The sequence below is a fragment of the Abramis brama genome, assembly GCF_963993115.1.
Source record: "Abramis brama genome assembly, chromosome: 6".
NCBI lineage: Eukaryota > Metazoa > Chordata > Actinopteri > Cypriniformes > Leuciscidae > Abramis > Abramis brama.
Window position 1 is genome coordinate 1001146 of NC_139968.1, and position 17556 is coordinate 1018701.

Sequence of the window (17556 nt, forward strand, 5' to 3'; positions counted from 1 at the left end):
AAAGAAGACATCTCACAGATTCTTTTTACATATTTCTTTTTTCTGTATGAGCATAAATGACGGAGTAATTTAAGTTTATTGTGCTACTATGTGAAGAAAATCCAGCAAAACGCGCCGGCGCGTTTGCCGACCCCAGAGGGTTAATATTATTATTATCATTATAATTACACAACCTAATGTGGATCACTTGGCACATTGAATTGATCTTTTTCTTTATTTCCAAATGTGCAGGAGCTGAATCTGAACAACATGCTCTCACCATCAATGGATGGGCCCACTGTAAATTGGAAGTTTGTTGAACTCTTTCAAGAAGAACACAGAGAGCAGTGTGGTGGAGCCCTCACGCGATGCACAACTCGTTCAAGAATGGCTTCGCGGTTTGGCAAGTAGAGAAAGTCCTGAAAGCCCTGCACTACCTGTTTCATTGTACACCTGCAAGGAGAGAAGACTTTGTGTTAGTGACCAAGTGTGAAACATTTCCTCTGCCATTTTGTGGACATCGATGGCTGGAAAACCTTCCAGCAGTGGAGAGAGCCATTGAAATTTGGCCATATATTGTCACCTATGTGGATCAAAGCTAAAAATCTCCCCAATCCAAGGTCATCGTCATATGATACCATCGCAGAAGCCCGGATGAATCCCTTCATCTTGGCAAAGTTGCACTTCTTCATGAGTGTCTCAAGAAGTTTTCCACCATTTCTCACCAAGTACCAGACAGATGCCCCGATGATTCCCTTCCTCGGCAGAGATTTGGAGGATCTAATCAGGGTAGGCCTAATGACTACTAAATGTATATTAATGGTTTAATCATTCAAGCACCGTCATTTACAGAGAAACAAAGTACTGAGTTTTCAGCATGATGATGTTTGTAGAAAGTATTGTAAATACTGTAATACTTTTTCCAATTTTGATTATAATCCTAATTATTATGCTTGTGCTATTCTATTTTCAGAGCCTTCTCAGACGCTTCATAAAGTGAGACGTCCGTTGATGTTTCCCCAGTAAAGGTCAGGGTCAGTCCAAAGCAAGTGGACATTGGCATAGGAGCCACAGTTGCCCTCAAGGTAATATTTATCTTAGATTACTTCATCAATGTGCCATATCAGCTGCAAAGTCACTTGACTAGTGAAGTATTTATGTTGAAAAATTAAGAGATCAGATTAATTGTTTTGACATCAAACAGTTGACATATTAACTGGATCTGTCAAATGTTCCCATACACAAAAGAAATATATTTGAAATATATTTTCAGAATATATTTTGGAATATATGCAAATATTTGAAATTGGCCCAATTAAATATATTTCACACTTAAAATCATATATGTTTGTTATATTTCAGAATATATTTCAGTGTATTTTGAATATATGCCACATATATTTTTGACACTTTTGGGGACCCATACAGAAAAAAATACATTGAAATATATTCTGAAATATAACAAAAATATATGATGTTAAGTGTGAAATATATTTATTGGGCCAATTTCAAATATTTGCATATTTTCCAAAATATATTCTGAAAATATATTTCAAATATATTTCTTTTGTGTATGGGTTGTGTAGTGTAAGTTACACATAGAGAGAGTTTATTTGATGTTTCAGGTGATGTGACTTTTGTGCTTTTGTCAGGGAATGTCAGGCAGTCAGAGTGGTGGAAGTGAGTGTGATGTGTTACTGTTCATGCGAGACAGCCAGAGTGCTCTGTAAAAAATGTGTCAGAACATTCTATTGAAGTGCCCCCTGAAGTACCCCTCTGTCCGAAATGTGATGTGCCTGGACCCCCTAAATATGCACAGTGAACCAGACATGTGCCTGCAAAAAATGAAGGCCCTCATCATGAAATTTGTGCAGGATAAGAAGCTGTCTGGAGGAGTCACAATTCAATTCAATTCAATTCAAATTTATTTGTATAGCGCTTTTCACAATACATATTGTTTCAAAGCAGCTTTACAGAAAGTGCATTTCAGAAATGTACATAGAAAAATACAGTTAGTTAATTAATCATGTATTAATTTAGGGCATAAACATATCGCCAGCGTCGAGTCGTCTCTTCACAGGCGTCGAGTCGTCTCTGCACGGGTGTTGGGGCATCTGTAGTTTCCATGGGAGGCTGGATACAAACTGGAGCAGACAATCTGTATTTACCATAACAACAGAAAAGCAGATGGGAAATAATTAGCGTAGCTGCTGTTCATAACAATAATGCATTCAATCTGATTCAACTGTAGTATAAAAGGTAAGTATTATGTGAATGCTTGGCTAAAGAAATGCGTCTTTAATCTAGTTTTAAACTGGGACAGCGAGTCTGAGCCTCGAACAATATCAGGAAGGCCATTCCACAGTTTAGGAGCTAAATATGAAAATGCCCTCCCTCCTTTAGTGGACTTAGATATCCTAGGAATGACCAGAAGCCTCAAATTTAGTGATCTTGAAGAGCGCGATGGATTGTAGGGCGATAGAAGTTCCTTTAAATACCCAGGAGCTAAACCATTTAGTGCTTTATAGGTCATTAGTAATACTTTGTAATTGATACGGAACTTTATAGGTAACCAATGTAGAGATGATAGAATTGGTGTTATATGATCATATTTCCTTGACCTAGTAAGAACTCTAGCAGCAGCATTTTGGACTAACTGTAGCTTGTTTATTGAGGATGCAGGACAACCAGCTAATAAAGCATTACAGTAATCTAGTCTTGAGGTCATGAATGCATGAACTAACTTTTCTGCATCAGAAACTGATAGCATATTACGTAGCTTAGCAATGTTTCTAAGGTGGAAAAAGGCTGTTCTTGTAACATATGAAATATGATTTTCAAAAGACAAGTTGCGGTCTAATATAACACCCAGGTCTTTTACTGTAGTGGATAAAGTAACAGGACATCCTACTAAAGTAAAGTTGTATTGTAAGAGGTTTTGTGGGCAGTTTTTTTGACCAATAAGTAATACCTCCGTTTTATCTGAATTTAATAGCAGAAAATTACACGTCATCCAGTATTTTATATGTTTAACACACTCTGTCAATTTAGATAATTTATTGTTTTCATCTGGTCGTGATGAAATATATAATTGAGTGTCATCAGCATAACAGTGGAAATTAATTCCATGTTTTCTTATAATATTACCAAGTGGCAGCATATATATTGAGAATAGCAGAGGGCTTAACACAGATCCTTGCGGCACTCCATAGTTTACTGACGTTATCTTCGATTTTTTCCCCATTTAAACAGACAAAATGGTAGCAGTCTGATAAGTACGATCTAAACCAGCTTAATGCCTGTCCATGAACACCAGTGTAGTTTTGTAGTCTATCTAAGAGTATTGTGTGATCTATAGTGTCAAACGCAGCACTAAGATCGAGTAAAACTAGTATTGAGATACAGCCTTGGTCAGAAGCTAGAAGTAAATCATTTGTAATTTTAACGAGCGCAGTTTCTGTGCTATGATGCGGTCTGAATCCTGACTGAAATTTTTCATAGATATCATTTTCTTGCAAGAAAGAGCACAATTGAGCGGACACAACTTTTTCTAGTATTTTATACATAAATGGTAGATTTGAAATGGGTCTGTAATTTGCTAGATTATTATGATCTAATTGTGGTTTCTTAATAAGAGGTTTTACAACTGCCAACTTGAATATTCTTGGAACATGACCTAAAGATAAAGACGAGTTAATAATATTGAGAAGAGGCTCTTCCACTACAGGTAACACTTCTTTCAGTAGTTTAGTTGGTATTGGATCAAATAAACATGTTGTTGGTTTAGATGCGATGATAAGTTTATTTAGCTCTTCCTGTCCTATAGTTGTAAAGCGCTGTAGTTTTTCTTGAGGGGCGATAATTGAGGCTGAATTATAAGGCGCGATTGAAGATTGTACATTTACAATTGTGTTTCTGATGTTTTCTATTTTCTCAGTGAAGAAATTCATAAAATCATTACTGCTAAACTGTAACGGAATATTTTGCTCAGGTGACGTCTGTTTATTTGTTAGTCTAGCCACGGAGTTAAATAAAAACCTTGGATTATTTTGGTTATTTTCTATTAGTTTGCGGAGGTGCTCAGCCCTGGCCGCTTTTAGGGCCTTTTTATAACGTGACATACTGTCTTTCCACGCGATTCTAAAGACCTCTAAATTAGTTTGTTTCCATTTACGCTCTAAATTACGAGTTTCTCTCTTGATAACATGCGTAGTATTGTTGTACCATGGTGCTTTAGTTTTCTCTCTAACCTTTTTTAATCTAATTGGTGCAACAATGTTTAATGTACTACAGAAAATGGTGCTCATAGTGCTAGTCATTTCCTCTAGTTCATCTGTTTGTTTGGGTTCACTAATCAGCTGAGTTAGATCAGGTAAGCTATTTGAGAATCTATCTATAGTGGTTGGAAGGATTGTTCTGCCTGGTCGATAACGTGGCGCAACGTGACAAATTTCAGCAGTACGTAGTATGCAAGTGACCATGTAATGATCAGTGACTTCATCACTTTGCGGTATAATATCTATATCGGTTGGATTGGTTCCATGTGATATAATTAAATCTAGTGTATGATTAAGACGATGAGTTGGAACCAGTGACGTTTTGCTTGACCCCAAAGGAGTTTAATAAATCTGTAAACGCAGCCCCTAACGCATCATTTGTGTTATCGACGTGTATGTTAAAATCTCCAACAATTAATGCTTTATCGACATTGACCAATAGATCTGAGAGAAAGTCTGCAAACTCTTTTAGGAAATCAGCGTAAGGCCCTGGCGGTCTATATACGGTAGCCAAGGCTAGAGATAATAGGGATTTCTTTCTTACATCAGAGAGTAACATTTAGCACAATTACTTCAAACGAATTAAACCTGTGACCTGTTTTCTGAGTAACATTAAGAATATCTCTATAGATTGTTGCAACACCGCCGCCACGACCAATCAGACGGGGCTCATGCTTATAACAGTATCCTGGAGGAGTAGACTCATTAAGACCGAAATAATCATTAGGTTTAAGCCAGGTTTCAGTAAGGCAAAGTACATCGAAACTATTATCTGTGACCATTTCATTTACAATAACCGCCTTAGGTGTGAGCGATCTAATGTTAAGAAGACCTAGCTTTATAAATTGTTTTTGTTCACTAATATTGAGATTTACTGGTTTAATCACAATTAGATTTTTCCTGGATCCTACAGTAGATTTAATGTTTGACCTCACTAAATGAGGAATAGACACAGTTTCAATATAATGTTCTACATTGGTACTTATATCAATTAAGTTTGGACAGCAAAGAGTATGATTTGGACTTTGACTTACTAGTCATATGGTGTGTAACGTCTTGGAGATGTTGTCCGACAGAAGAGCCGCTCCGATTCTGCTGGGGTGAAGACCATCAGCACGGAAGAGCCTAGGTCGCTCCCAGAACAGATTCCAATTATTTACAAAGAGCAGTCTCTGTTCATTACACCATGACATTAACCATTCATTTAGAGCAAGTAATCTACTGAACCTTTCTTGTCCTAGTCGGTACGTGGGAAGCGGTCCAGACACGATGATCGTTGTTTCAGGCGATGTGCTGCGTACCGTCTCGATCAGGCTCCTGTAGTCCTTCTTCAGAACCTCCGTCTGCCGCAGCCTGATGTCGTTAGTTCCCGCGTGCAGCACGACAGCTCCGACGCGCTTGTCACTGTTCAGGATCTCGGGGACCTGCGCAGCGACATCAAGAACACGAGCACCAGGAAAGCAGTGAGTGCGCACCTTACCTTTACCTGAGGTAGCGTGGACATGCCGGACGATGGAACTGCCGATGATCACAGCGTCGCGTTCTGTCTCGCGTAGAGGGGAGAAGCGGTTCCGGGTGGAGATCTCGAAGGCCGGGAGGGGCGGAGAGGTCCTTGCTCTGGTCCGGGCTCGCGTCTTCCGCTGTGGAATCACCCAGGGTCCATGGTGTTGTGTCGGTGCCGGAGTGAACGAAACCAGGGATGATCGCGTCCTGGCTGCTCGGGTCCTGTGCAGAGAAACACACGGAGTAGACGAGGTCGGAGTCAAAAGGTTACTAACCACTGACTTGTGAGCATCGGCGCGTGATGTTTCAAGCGCGGATCGCCGATCTCGCAGCTCGGCCTGCCTCTCTAGTAGGTCGCGGATCTGTTTCTCCACGGACTCAAGCTCTAACTGCACAGCATGTAGCTCGAAGGTGTCCTCACCTGCACTCAAAGGTAACGTTAGACACACATCCGTTATATTCGCCATTATAGCAGATGTGCTATAATGGCGAATTATAGCTTTCAGTGATACGGGTGTAAATAAGACGATCGATAGGCGCGATCACGCGTGCAATGCTAGCGGGCTAAGGCTAGTAGCGGAAGTTCGGAAGGTTGGATATAAGTAGTGATATCAAAGCGATTTTTTTTAAAGAGAATAGTACGGTGGCCGAGAGAGCTCAACGCGCTGCAACTGAAGAAAACACATGCAAATAGAAAAAACACCCGCAAATTAAGAAAACATCTTCATCAGTTTCACAACACATGTGTGCTCCAAATACTCACAACACAACCAAATACAGAAACGCGCTGCAAAAGTTCACAACACAACCAAATACAGAAACGCACTGCAAAAGTTCACAACACAACCAAATACAGAAACGCGCTGCAAAAGTTCACAACACAAACAAATATAGAAACGCGCTGCAAATAGGACAGAACACAGCGGAAATGTTTCCGGGGAACCCAAATAAGTGACGGACGGACGGCTGGGACGTGTTTATTGCTCGTGAGCATTACTTATGCCCTACTCTCTTAAAAGGGCAGACGGCAGAGCCCTTGAATTGGGCACTTTGGAGGGAGCGGGGCATTTGTGTGCCATGTTGATGAAGGGAGCAACCAGAGAATGTCAAAGCAACGAAAGACAATATCATTTCCTCATTATTTTCACCTGGGATGTTCCCGTGACAACGCAGCGCGTGTCCATCAGCTGAATAGCTGTTCTTACCAGAAATATAGTATTATTGCTGTTAACATAACTGTTGCAAATAAATATACATTTTATACAACAAAGTTTTTAAAATATGCGTTATATCTGTGTGTGAGTGTCTCAACTTTAAAACTTGCCGTCTCATATTTGGACCCTAGCTGCATTCTAACATTTCTTATTAAACTTATTTTAACATAACATGACAAAATGTGTACAATGTAACTGATGTATAGATGAATGTCTTTCCCTCATGTTCTTTTTCTCTATCTTTATTTATTTATTTATTTTAGTCTTCAGCTCATTGTTCTTTTTAGTATTCTTATGACATTGAACGTAAATACATTTTGTATATTGTATACAAAGTTGTATGTCATAAACGTGTCATCTCTGTATGTTTTGCAAAAAAAAATAAAAAAAATAAAAGTAGACAGCTGTAAGCACGTCCCAGCCGGGTCCGTCACTTATTGGGTTCCCCGGAAACATTTCCGTTGTGTTCTGTCCTATTTGCAGCGCGTTTCTGTATTTGTTTGTGTTGTGAACTTTTGCAGGGCGTTTCTGTATTTGGTTGTGTTGTGAACTTTTGCAGCGCGTTTCTGTATTTGGTTGTGTTGTGAGTATTTGGAGCACACATGTGTTGTGAAACTGATGAAGATGTTTTCTTAATTTGCAGGTGTTTTTCTATTTGCATGTGTTTTCTTCAGTTGCAGCGCGTTGAGCTCTCTCGGCCACCGTAGAATAGTATTCCAGATATGTTCACACGCTATAAAAATGAAAATGTTAGTTTGTAAAAGAGTGTAAAGAAGAAAATCAAGGTTTCTGAATTAATTCGACGGAGCTCCAAACACAACAACAACGCACTCAGTCGCGACGCATGCGCAGGTGTAACATCTGTAGACATATCAGAAATGTGAACAATTAGCCTAGTGTTTATCAAAGGGAGTCTTATTTTAGATGTCAAGTTATACTAGCCTATTATTTTGCAGTTCATTTTTTTTGTTTGTATTTTATTTTATTGGAAATATAGCCTAGTATGAGTTATAGTAAATGTTTGTAGGCCTAATATATGTTCTTAGACATAATAATTGAAATATAGTTGGAAATATGAGATGCATTTTCCAGAGTATAGTGAAAATAAATCTCTTGTGATTACCACATAATATAATTTTAACTGGAAAATATTACAGATGTGCTTGTCTTTATCTAAATGCATGTGATAAGATTGCCCAACGATTTCAGAAGTTCCTCTTCAGTGAGGCAAGAGGAGAGGAATTTATGGCCTTCAGTGCATTGGATGGAAATTGCGAGTTGACAGCTTCCTTCATAAGGCCATGAATGGATATGCAGAACTGTGGAGCTTTGTGGAAAAGCTGCTGCTTCTGTCCCATGGACAAGCTACTGCGGAGCGTGGGTTCTCCATAAACAAGGAGGTGGAGATGTGCAATATGAATGAAGACACTATAGTCTCACAGAGAATAATCTGCGTCTATGTGAGGATGTGTGGTGGAATGGTCAAAGTGCCACTAACTAAAGAGCTGCTAAATGAGTGTGCATCTGCACGTAACCAGATATAAAGATCTTCTTGGAAAATGAGAGAAAGAAAAAGGAAAAGACAAAACAGATGAACAAGAGAAATCGGGTTGAAGATGAGCTTGAAGAGCTAAGCAAGAAAAGAAGAACAATCTCAACTGAGTGTGAAACTCTAAAAAAGGACGCAGATGGCCTTGCAGAGAAGGCTGAGAATACAGCAGGGACCAAGATGGCAGAACTTATCACTAAATCCAATTCCATGAGAAAAAGATGCAAGGAAAAGAGAGGGGAGTTGGTGGACCTAGACCGTGAAATTGAGAAGAGAGCAGCAGAGCTACGCCACATGTCTTGAGGAGAATTTGGGATGTTACAAAACAACGGACCTCTCTATCCATTGGTTTCTCTCATTAAGAGTCATGTGATAACATTTGTTATGTACATTATTTGTCAACTTTTTGGCTTGGGACAGGCTGTTTTGGGGACTTTTATTATTGAGCGTATTTATGATGGAGACTGCTTTAACCCTCTGGGGACCACAAACGCGCCCGCGCGTTTTGCTCGTTTTTTTTTTTTAGCAATGAAAATAAACACTAAATGCTCTGTTAATTTTGATCTTTCATTTTCGTGTAATACATCAATCGATCCTGTTCAGTTTCTATTTTTTTTCTGTATACTCACAATAAAAATAAAGTGTTTTGCTTTTTGACAAATAAAGAAAAATTAACATGATGCGATTTCTGCCTTCTCTCTGTCAGTAAACTCCCATTTGAAACGCGTTCGAAAATGATCTATAACTCCGCGAAAATTCAGTCAAACAGGCAAACAGACCCACGGGCATAAAGCTTCAGATCGCATCTTTTAAATGAAGTCATTTATATAAAAAACAAATATTCTCAGCTTCTGTAATCTGTATAAAAAGAGAGCGACTCCTGTCGAGCTCATTAGGAGCTCATTCACAGTAATGTGACCACTCCACGGAGAGCGCGTGCTATTCAAACGCAAATTAGAACTATTTCAGAGCTGTGAAACGCCCACATCAGCTGTAAACACAGTCGCGTCGCGACTCCTCGCGAGTGAGACATTATAGCCTACCTTATGGAGAAAAGGTTCCTCAGAACAGTGCTGATGAGGAGCAATATCTCCTGAAATGAGGAGCAGATTCCGCTGAGGAGTGAGGTAGGCTGTTTTCTTTTCTCACGTGTGGAATAACGTTATGGAATAACGTTAGTGTAGGCCTATGTAAACCGCAAAAAGATGAATCGCATTTCTATAATATGACTCGCCTTTCTGTGAGATGAACATATTTGTAAAGACTGTTTAGCCTAAATATGAATCGCGCGTCTGTGTGTGAAAGAATAAACTGCTTTGCTATAGCCTACTGAGATGAGTAAAAATCGACTGGAATATGTTGAAATAAAATGTATTTGTATAAGCAACGTATTAAACTGCAAAAAAAAAATACTATTTTTGTCAAAAATAAATTCATAGACTAAGATGTTAGATGTTCCAATGTTGGCTATATTCAAACTAATGAATACATATGATAAAATGTAGGCCTATAATCTTTTTTTTTTTTTTTTTTTTACAAAGAAAGAGTACACTTGAAATATTGTTGAAATTGTAATTATTGTTGTAATTGTAACATTTTTAATAAAATAGCAAAACATATTTACAAGAGAGATGTAAGCGAAATCTTAAATGGTCAATATAAGTCTTCTTCTAAATACATCTTTTGTCCTTGCATTGTGGCTCAGTCAGTTTCACACCTGAGTGAATGGCTCATTATGCAGAGTGGGTGGGACATTCATAATCTAAGGTGTAAACTACTCCTCCCCCTCGCATATTGGCTTTCCAAGCAAAACCTGTTTTACACCATTTAAATCAATGTATTTTTTTTTTGTGAACGATAAAGCAAGACTATTTTTACATCATTTTGAAGCTAGAACTCAAAGGGACAACATCCATTAGTCAAAAGTCTTGTGGACACATATTTAATATGTGTTTTGTGGTCTTAATTCAGCAACTTTCATTTTAATTTTTTCCAATAACCACGCATAAACATTATTCTCTTAAAAATACAAACATCTACATACACGTTGCTCGGATATTATGGTAGCCCTGTTTGTGCTATATAGAGTGAATTTACACCTTTGCCATTAACATGTTTATAAATAACTGAAAAAAGCACAAATGTCAAGGCATGTCAGAACATCTCAAGGACCCCAAAAACAGCTTGGTCCCCAGAGGGTTAAGTGTTGGAAGTATTATTATTCTGTCTCCCACTGAGCCATGATGGAGTCCGCTTTAAGTGTTATTATTTTCATTATTCTATATGGTTCCTTCAAGAAATGCATTGTGTTGTTTAGTGTAATCCAACTTATGTATGTTATGTTGACTCTGTTCTGCATCACAAAGGAACAAAATGGGAAAAAAAAGCCATCTGTGAGCTTTGATTGTGTTTACATCTATATTGGCCAAACAGCGCTGGAAGTGTTATTGTAAGTTATTATACTTCTCCTAATTTGAAAAAAAAAAAAAATGGTGCAAGAACCCTGTCTGTGAAACATTTTCAATGACATGGTGGCCCGAAAAATTGCCCTCCCCATCTCACTATCCCACAAGCTCCTTATTTTCCACATTGTTGGATTTGCCCAACGCCAGCAAGAATGAGAAGGCCAAAAAAATGCTTGCATTTTTTCCAGCACAACATCATTCCACTCATTTCCATACACTCTTCACCCCTCTAAATTGGTCATCTCCAGCAGAATGTTTTGAATGGACTTTTTAAAAAATAATTCAAATGCTGACCTAATGTCCTCCACTCGTGTACACGCATAACTGGTTGGTCCAGGGGTTTTCCTGAGGACCTCCTCTGCCCGTGCTCTCCTTAGTATTTGTGGAGGAGAAGATGAACTCCACAGTATTTCTCCATTCCTCAATGTGACGGTTACAGGGCCTTCCTCATCCAAATCTTCCTCCTCTGACTCCAAATCTGGCTCAACCTCTGTACAATCCTCTTCTTCAGAGGGATCATCCACTGCCTCGTCTGATGCAGCATTTTCTTCTTCGTCACTTGACCTAAGCAGGTATTCCAGGGTCTCCTCAGCAGTGTACTTTTGTGCCATTTTGCAGACTGAGAGGACGGGGCTCAAAGTAGCAACATACCACACATACCCAATCAGGTTTTTGTTTTTATTTACAGATGCTGGGATTGGACTGAAGGTTACTAGTGCAGAATCTTAATAATCAGAAAGCCGATTATTGGCGCACACGTGTATGACGCACGAAGCCCCTAGATTCTTATAACTCCTTTATATTTAATTAAAAACATTTGATATGTTACTGCCAACTTCGAGAGAAAACATGAATAGGCGACATGACATTCGGCTACTTTGGATATTGATAGTGTAGTTGAAGTTGCATTATCACAGCAGAAGGGTTGCTATCATGTCACAATAAGTAAGCAAGAATTTTGCAATTACAGACAGTGAATCTGAGACTTTTATTTTTTCTGTTTGTGTGTCTTATATTTGAGAGGGTTGTCACTCAATGCAGAGAAATAAGTAATAAAAAAGAGACCAACGCACTATAAGCTAGTGAAGGACTGGCTTTGCTTTGCTAGCGTCGTCGTTGCGGCACTGGTGCCTTAATGACCGTTATCTACTGGACCGAATATCAACGCGGATTTCTGTGCTTCATTTCGGTGCTACTGTTATGCCTTTGTTTCTGTGGATGCTCTGAAAACGGACGTTAGAATAACAGAAACATTGCTTCGCTGCACGTGACACTAGTCAGCAGCAGCGGGAGCGATCGAGAAGTCGCAGGGTGTTTACTTATATTAGTGTGTGTGTTTGAGAGGCGCGGGCGTGATCCAACAGTGGAAACATATACAATTTACTAGTGAAATACGTTATTGTTATAAGTTATAGTTATTACTATATTATTAAATCATTCAATTTTGACCATATGGCCTAAAGTTTTTTTCCCCCTTTTTTGCGATAATTAGGTTATGTCCATTTAGCTTTGTCCGTCAAACAAAACAAACAAACCAAAAATACATGTTTCAGGACAGTTTTTGGGAAGAGGATAGAAATGTTTTTAGCCTTGTATTACTTCCCAGATAGCAAAAAATATCCGCACAGCTTCTTTTTGCCGCCGCTCTAAGCTGTCGGCTATAGGTGCGCCCCGCTGGCGGGGATGAAATGTTTGCCGCCGAATACGTCACTCCCATTTCTTGCGAGATTTCATTTTCTCTGGCGGTTGCCTCCGTTTAATGGACCGCGGCCGGCTGGCGGCGAGCAGCTTTGAAATACAAGGATTTCTACTTGTTGGTTTGGCATGTTGGGAGTTAGAGTGGAACTGACAGCATTTTAACTATACTTTTCACATTTGAAGCGATCTAATTGCCTATGTGAATTATATTAAAATTAATATTAGTTTGTTTGTTTTTTTGCTCCAAAGCCATTTGGGTTTATAACAGATTCTTGAAGTGATTAGGCTATAGGCTATATTAGGCTATGTAAAATATATCGAATTATTTTATGCACTAGGTGAAAATTGTTTACATTTCTTTGATTTAAGCACAATTGAGACATGCACCAATAAACCAAAAATAATTCCTTTTGTAAAACTACTTGGCAATAAATATCTTTCTAAGTCTGATTAGGTTTTAAAATAGATATTTCATTCATGGTATGAACAATTTAGCAGATTAAATGGATGAAGTTAGACTTTTCAAGGGTTAATTTGCAATAGCGACCTGTACAAATGTTTAAGAAAGTGTTAAAGTCCCTGTAAAGGCAATACAAAAAAAAAAAAAAAAAAAAAAAAAAATTATATATATATATATATATATATATATATACAGCTAGCATATATACAGCTAGCATATATATATATTGCCTTTACAGGGACTTATATATGAGACATTATAAATGTTAGAAATGTATTGCTAAAACACATTACAAAGACTGAACTGTATACCATTTAACAGTTTTTCACCATTGCTGTGTTCAGGATTTTTTGGGCGGAGCTAAAAACGGTGGTTCGATGACGCAATGGAGCCACTGAGGCTAGCCCCTCCATAACTAGAGCACATTCGCATCAGTTTGCCGCGCGAGTTATTGTCAGTAGCTAACGTTACTTACTACAGCCTTCAGATTGCTTACTAGCAAAGTCATCGACTACCATCGTTTAAGTACATGTGTCCTTTTTGTGTTACGTAATATTATGTTTACATTGTTTTAAGTTTATATATTTACAATCTGTAACGTTAGTCATCTTTGTTCTTGCCTAACTAGTCAAGCTAAGTAACGTTAACGTTAGCCTTGTTTACGCAATGTTGCTAGTAACGTTACATGTAGAAATGTAACTAGCTACGGTGGGTAGCCAAAGCTTTACATCTAAGTTTAACTTTTGGTGTTTTCATACAAAAATAGCGATGTATATAGGTTTTTTTTAAATGATTTTGTTTGCCTGAACAAGTATGCTGCTAGTCCAGTAGCTAAAGTGGCTAGCAGGTGTTTGCTAGCACATGCTGCTTTGCCTTTGTTAATACACACTGAGGTTAAGCAATGCTGCTAGTACATGTAGAAATGTAACTAGCTACAGTGGGTAGCCAAAGCTTTACATCTAGAAAGACTAAGTTTAACTTTTGGTGTTTTCTAACAAAACAGAATGATGTATATAGGTTGTTTAATTTTTTTTTTGTCCGAATAAATTTGCTGCTAGTTCAGTTCACTGTGTAGCTACAGTGGCTAGCAAGTGTTTTGCTGTGTTGCTACTGTACTGGATTTAAGGCTATTGTGATTTCTAATTCTACTGTACTTTTTATGTTTGAGGACTATTCTGTGTTCACTTTAATCACTACACTCAATGAATACATTTTATTGTTAACAATTTCACTGTTCCACATTTGGCTGATCAGCTTTTTCCCCCACAGCATAGCTGCTGTAAATTCCTAATGTTAACAATGCAGTTTTGTTCACATTTTCTTGCAGATACCTTGACCAGAGCATAAACGGTTATCTTCAACCAAGAGACCTACTGTTGGTCAATTATTTTGGCTTTAAAGGTAAATGCATTAAGTCACAATGTCTAGTTACTGGGCCAAAAGGAGAAGAATACTGAAAGGAGTTGAGAGGGACAAACAGGAAATTGCAGCTGCAAACGATGCTCTACTTGCTGTTATTCCTGACTTTGAACAAGAACATCAACATGGAATGGCTACAACAAGCCATGTACAAACTGTAACTCCTGAAGCACGGGAAAGAACTGCTGATGATGAACCTGGTGAAATGTTTTCTTCAAGCACAGAAGATGGTGAAGAGGAAGAGGATTGCCTAAGGACACAATTGGCAGGGTGGGCTATTGACAACATGATCCCCCATGTGGCACTTGGTAAGCTTTTAACCATTTTGTCTAGTGTTGTTCCGATTCCGATACTAGTATCGGAAATGCCGCCGATACCAATAAAAATTCTGGCATCGGTATCGGCGAGTACATCTACCCATGTACCGATCCGATACCATTTTATTAAACAATACCTAGTTATGCACGCTAGCTTTGCTTTACGCTGCAAATCGGAGACCAATTCTTCTTCGCTGCTCTAAACAGTGGTTGCTTGTGGCAACACAGGAAGTTGTGCTGTTGCCACAAGCAACCACTGTTTAGAGCAGCGAAGAAGAAATGAAAATGCAAATTTTCGAATGTAGGCGCGCGGCAAGCGCATAATGTAAGAGACGCTGGCGCCCAACATCAAATGGCAAACGTAATGAAAACGGAACAAAACTGCGCTACTCGTTATTTTGTGCTTCACGGACCATTAAACAGTTTGGACCAATGCAGCGCGAGCCGATCGTGATCAAGCTACATTGTTACTACACAGCGCTAAGAGATCCAGTACAGAAAACATTTGAATTCGCCACTGAAGTAATAACATCGCTGCGAGATCTACGTTAGTGAGAAGCATTCACATTCTCCGTTATTAACGGATCAAACAGCGCTGACGTGGAAACCAGGAACATTGTGCTTTCAAGTAACGTTACGTTGGTTTTATTTTGACATTATGAATAAAATTGCTGCCCTCAAATGTTAATCTGAAATAAAATAAACCTTTGTTTATAACTAACATTACTACAATATTACATTTCATTTTTTTTATAAGGAGCTGTTTTTGTTTTATATGTCAAGTATAGCTCCATCATTGCTCAAAGTAAAAAATGATCATACTTTATGATGTTAGTTTTAATAAAAAATAAATAAATAAAAAATGTAAATCAAGGATATTTCTCTGCCATTTCTTTCTTTTTGCTGTATTGAAAACGTACCGAACCGTGACACCAGTGTATCGTATTGAACCGAACCGTGAATTTTGTGGACCGTTACACCCCTATTTTTTCATATATCATTTTTTAGATTACTAGATTTATTTGTTGCACTTTTTTATACAGTTATATTGTAAAACTAAAATACCTTTTATAAAATAATTCTATCAATTCATACAGGGCTAGTATGAATTGCAGCTGTATAGATACCCAGGTATCGGATTAGTACTCGGTATCGGCCGATACCCTGAGTCCAGGTATCGGAATCGGTATCGGGAAGGAAAAAAGGGTATCGGAACATCTCTAATTTTGTCCAAGGATCATCCAACCCTTCCTAAAGACCCAAGAACTCTCCTGAAAACAGTGACTTGTGTTAAAACAACAGAACTCTCAGGTGGTGTATACCATCACTCTGGCATTGAAAGTGGAATACTATCACAATTGTTAGTGTCTCCTGAATTGCAGAAGTTGACGTCAGTGTCAATGCAAGTTAATGTTGATGGACTTCCACTTTTCAAAAGCTCAAATGCCCAGTTCTGGCCAGTTCTTGGTTTAATTGAGCAATACGTAGGTAATGTCCAGCAAAACAAACTTCCATTTGTCATTGGTCTCTATTATGGGAAGAAGAAGCCAAGCAGCCTTCACTTTTTGAATCCTTTTGTAGAAGAGGCACAGCGACTTGAAACGGAAGGAGTTCTGTTTGAAGGGAGAGCACTTTCTTTCAAAATATCAACATTCATCTGTGATGCCCCTGCTCGTGCACTTGTTAGAAATGTGAAAGGTCACAGTGGATATTATGGGTGTGTTCAAAAGGGGGTACACTATGAGAACAGGATGACCTTCCCTCAAACAGATGCTACTCTAAGATTAGACAATGCAGTCCATGACGAACTTTCTGATGACAGTCATCAGTGTGGAGAAACCCCATTGGCATTGTTATCTGTTGGTTTGGTCACCCAGTTCCCACTGGATTATATGCATCTGGTATGCCTTGGAGTGACAAGAAAGTCGTTGCATCTTTGGCTAAAGGGACGGCGGCTGACAAGAGTACTCCTGACCTTCACACCTCATGTTCCGTGTGAGTTCAACAGGAAGCAACGGTCCATGGAAGATGTTGAGCGTTGGAAAGCTACAGAATTCAGGCAGTTCCTCTTGTACACTGGACCAGTCAGCTTAAAAGGCCTTGTACCAACTCAAGTGTACAACAACTTCATGCTGCTTTCAGCTGGCATCACCATTCTACTAAATGTGTCCCTGTGTGCTGACCTCGCAGACTATGCACATGGAATTTTGGTTCTCTTTGTTGATCACTGCAGCAAGCTTTATTGAAAAGAACATGTGACATACAACATGCATGGATTGGTGCACCTCAGCCACGATGCCAAAAAGTATGGTGTCCTTGATAACATCTCATGCTTCCCATTTGAAAACTTCCTTGGGCGCCTGAAGAAACTGTTGCGCAAGCCTACACAACCACTGGAGCAGGTTGTTCGCCGATTGTCGGAGAGAAGTCAGCTCAGAAGAACAAACATCTCCAAAACAAGGTCTTTGAGAGAGCACAACCATGGACCACTCCTCAACGGTCTTTCTGTGAAAAAGCAGTATGAGGAGTGTTACTTTCAAGACTTTGTTGTGAAATGTTCGGAGGGAGACAACTGTGTCCTGTTGGAAAATAAGGACATAGTAGTTATACAGAATGTCGTCGTTGATGAAATGGACAACACTTTGGTCATCTACAAGAGGTTCCGGAACGTGGTC

The 17556-nt window shown here is 38.9% G+C and overlaps 1 protein-coding gene across 1 annotated transcript in view; it reads right to left on the reverse strand.

The window, feature by feature from the left end:
- Positions 1-2003: 2003 nt before the first annotated feature.
- The window catches only part of LOC311085819 (uncharacterized protein), a gene marked incomplete at its 5' end in the record, with an annotated part of 32710 nt that continues 17157 nt past the window's right edge, over positions 2004-17556 (reverse strand). The window contains 2 exons of the mRNA XM_084118441.1: positions 2004-2137; positions 5291-5981. Of these exons, the coding sequence (XP_083974567.1) occupies positions 5294-5981 (688 nt within the window). The 3' untranslated portion in view covers positions 2004-2137; positions 5291-5293. The remainder of the gene's footprint in view (positions 2138-5290; positions 5982-17556) is intronic.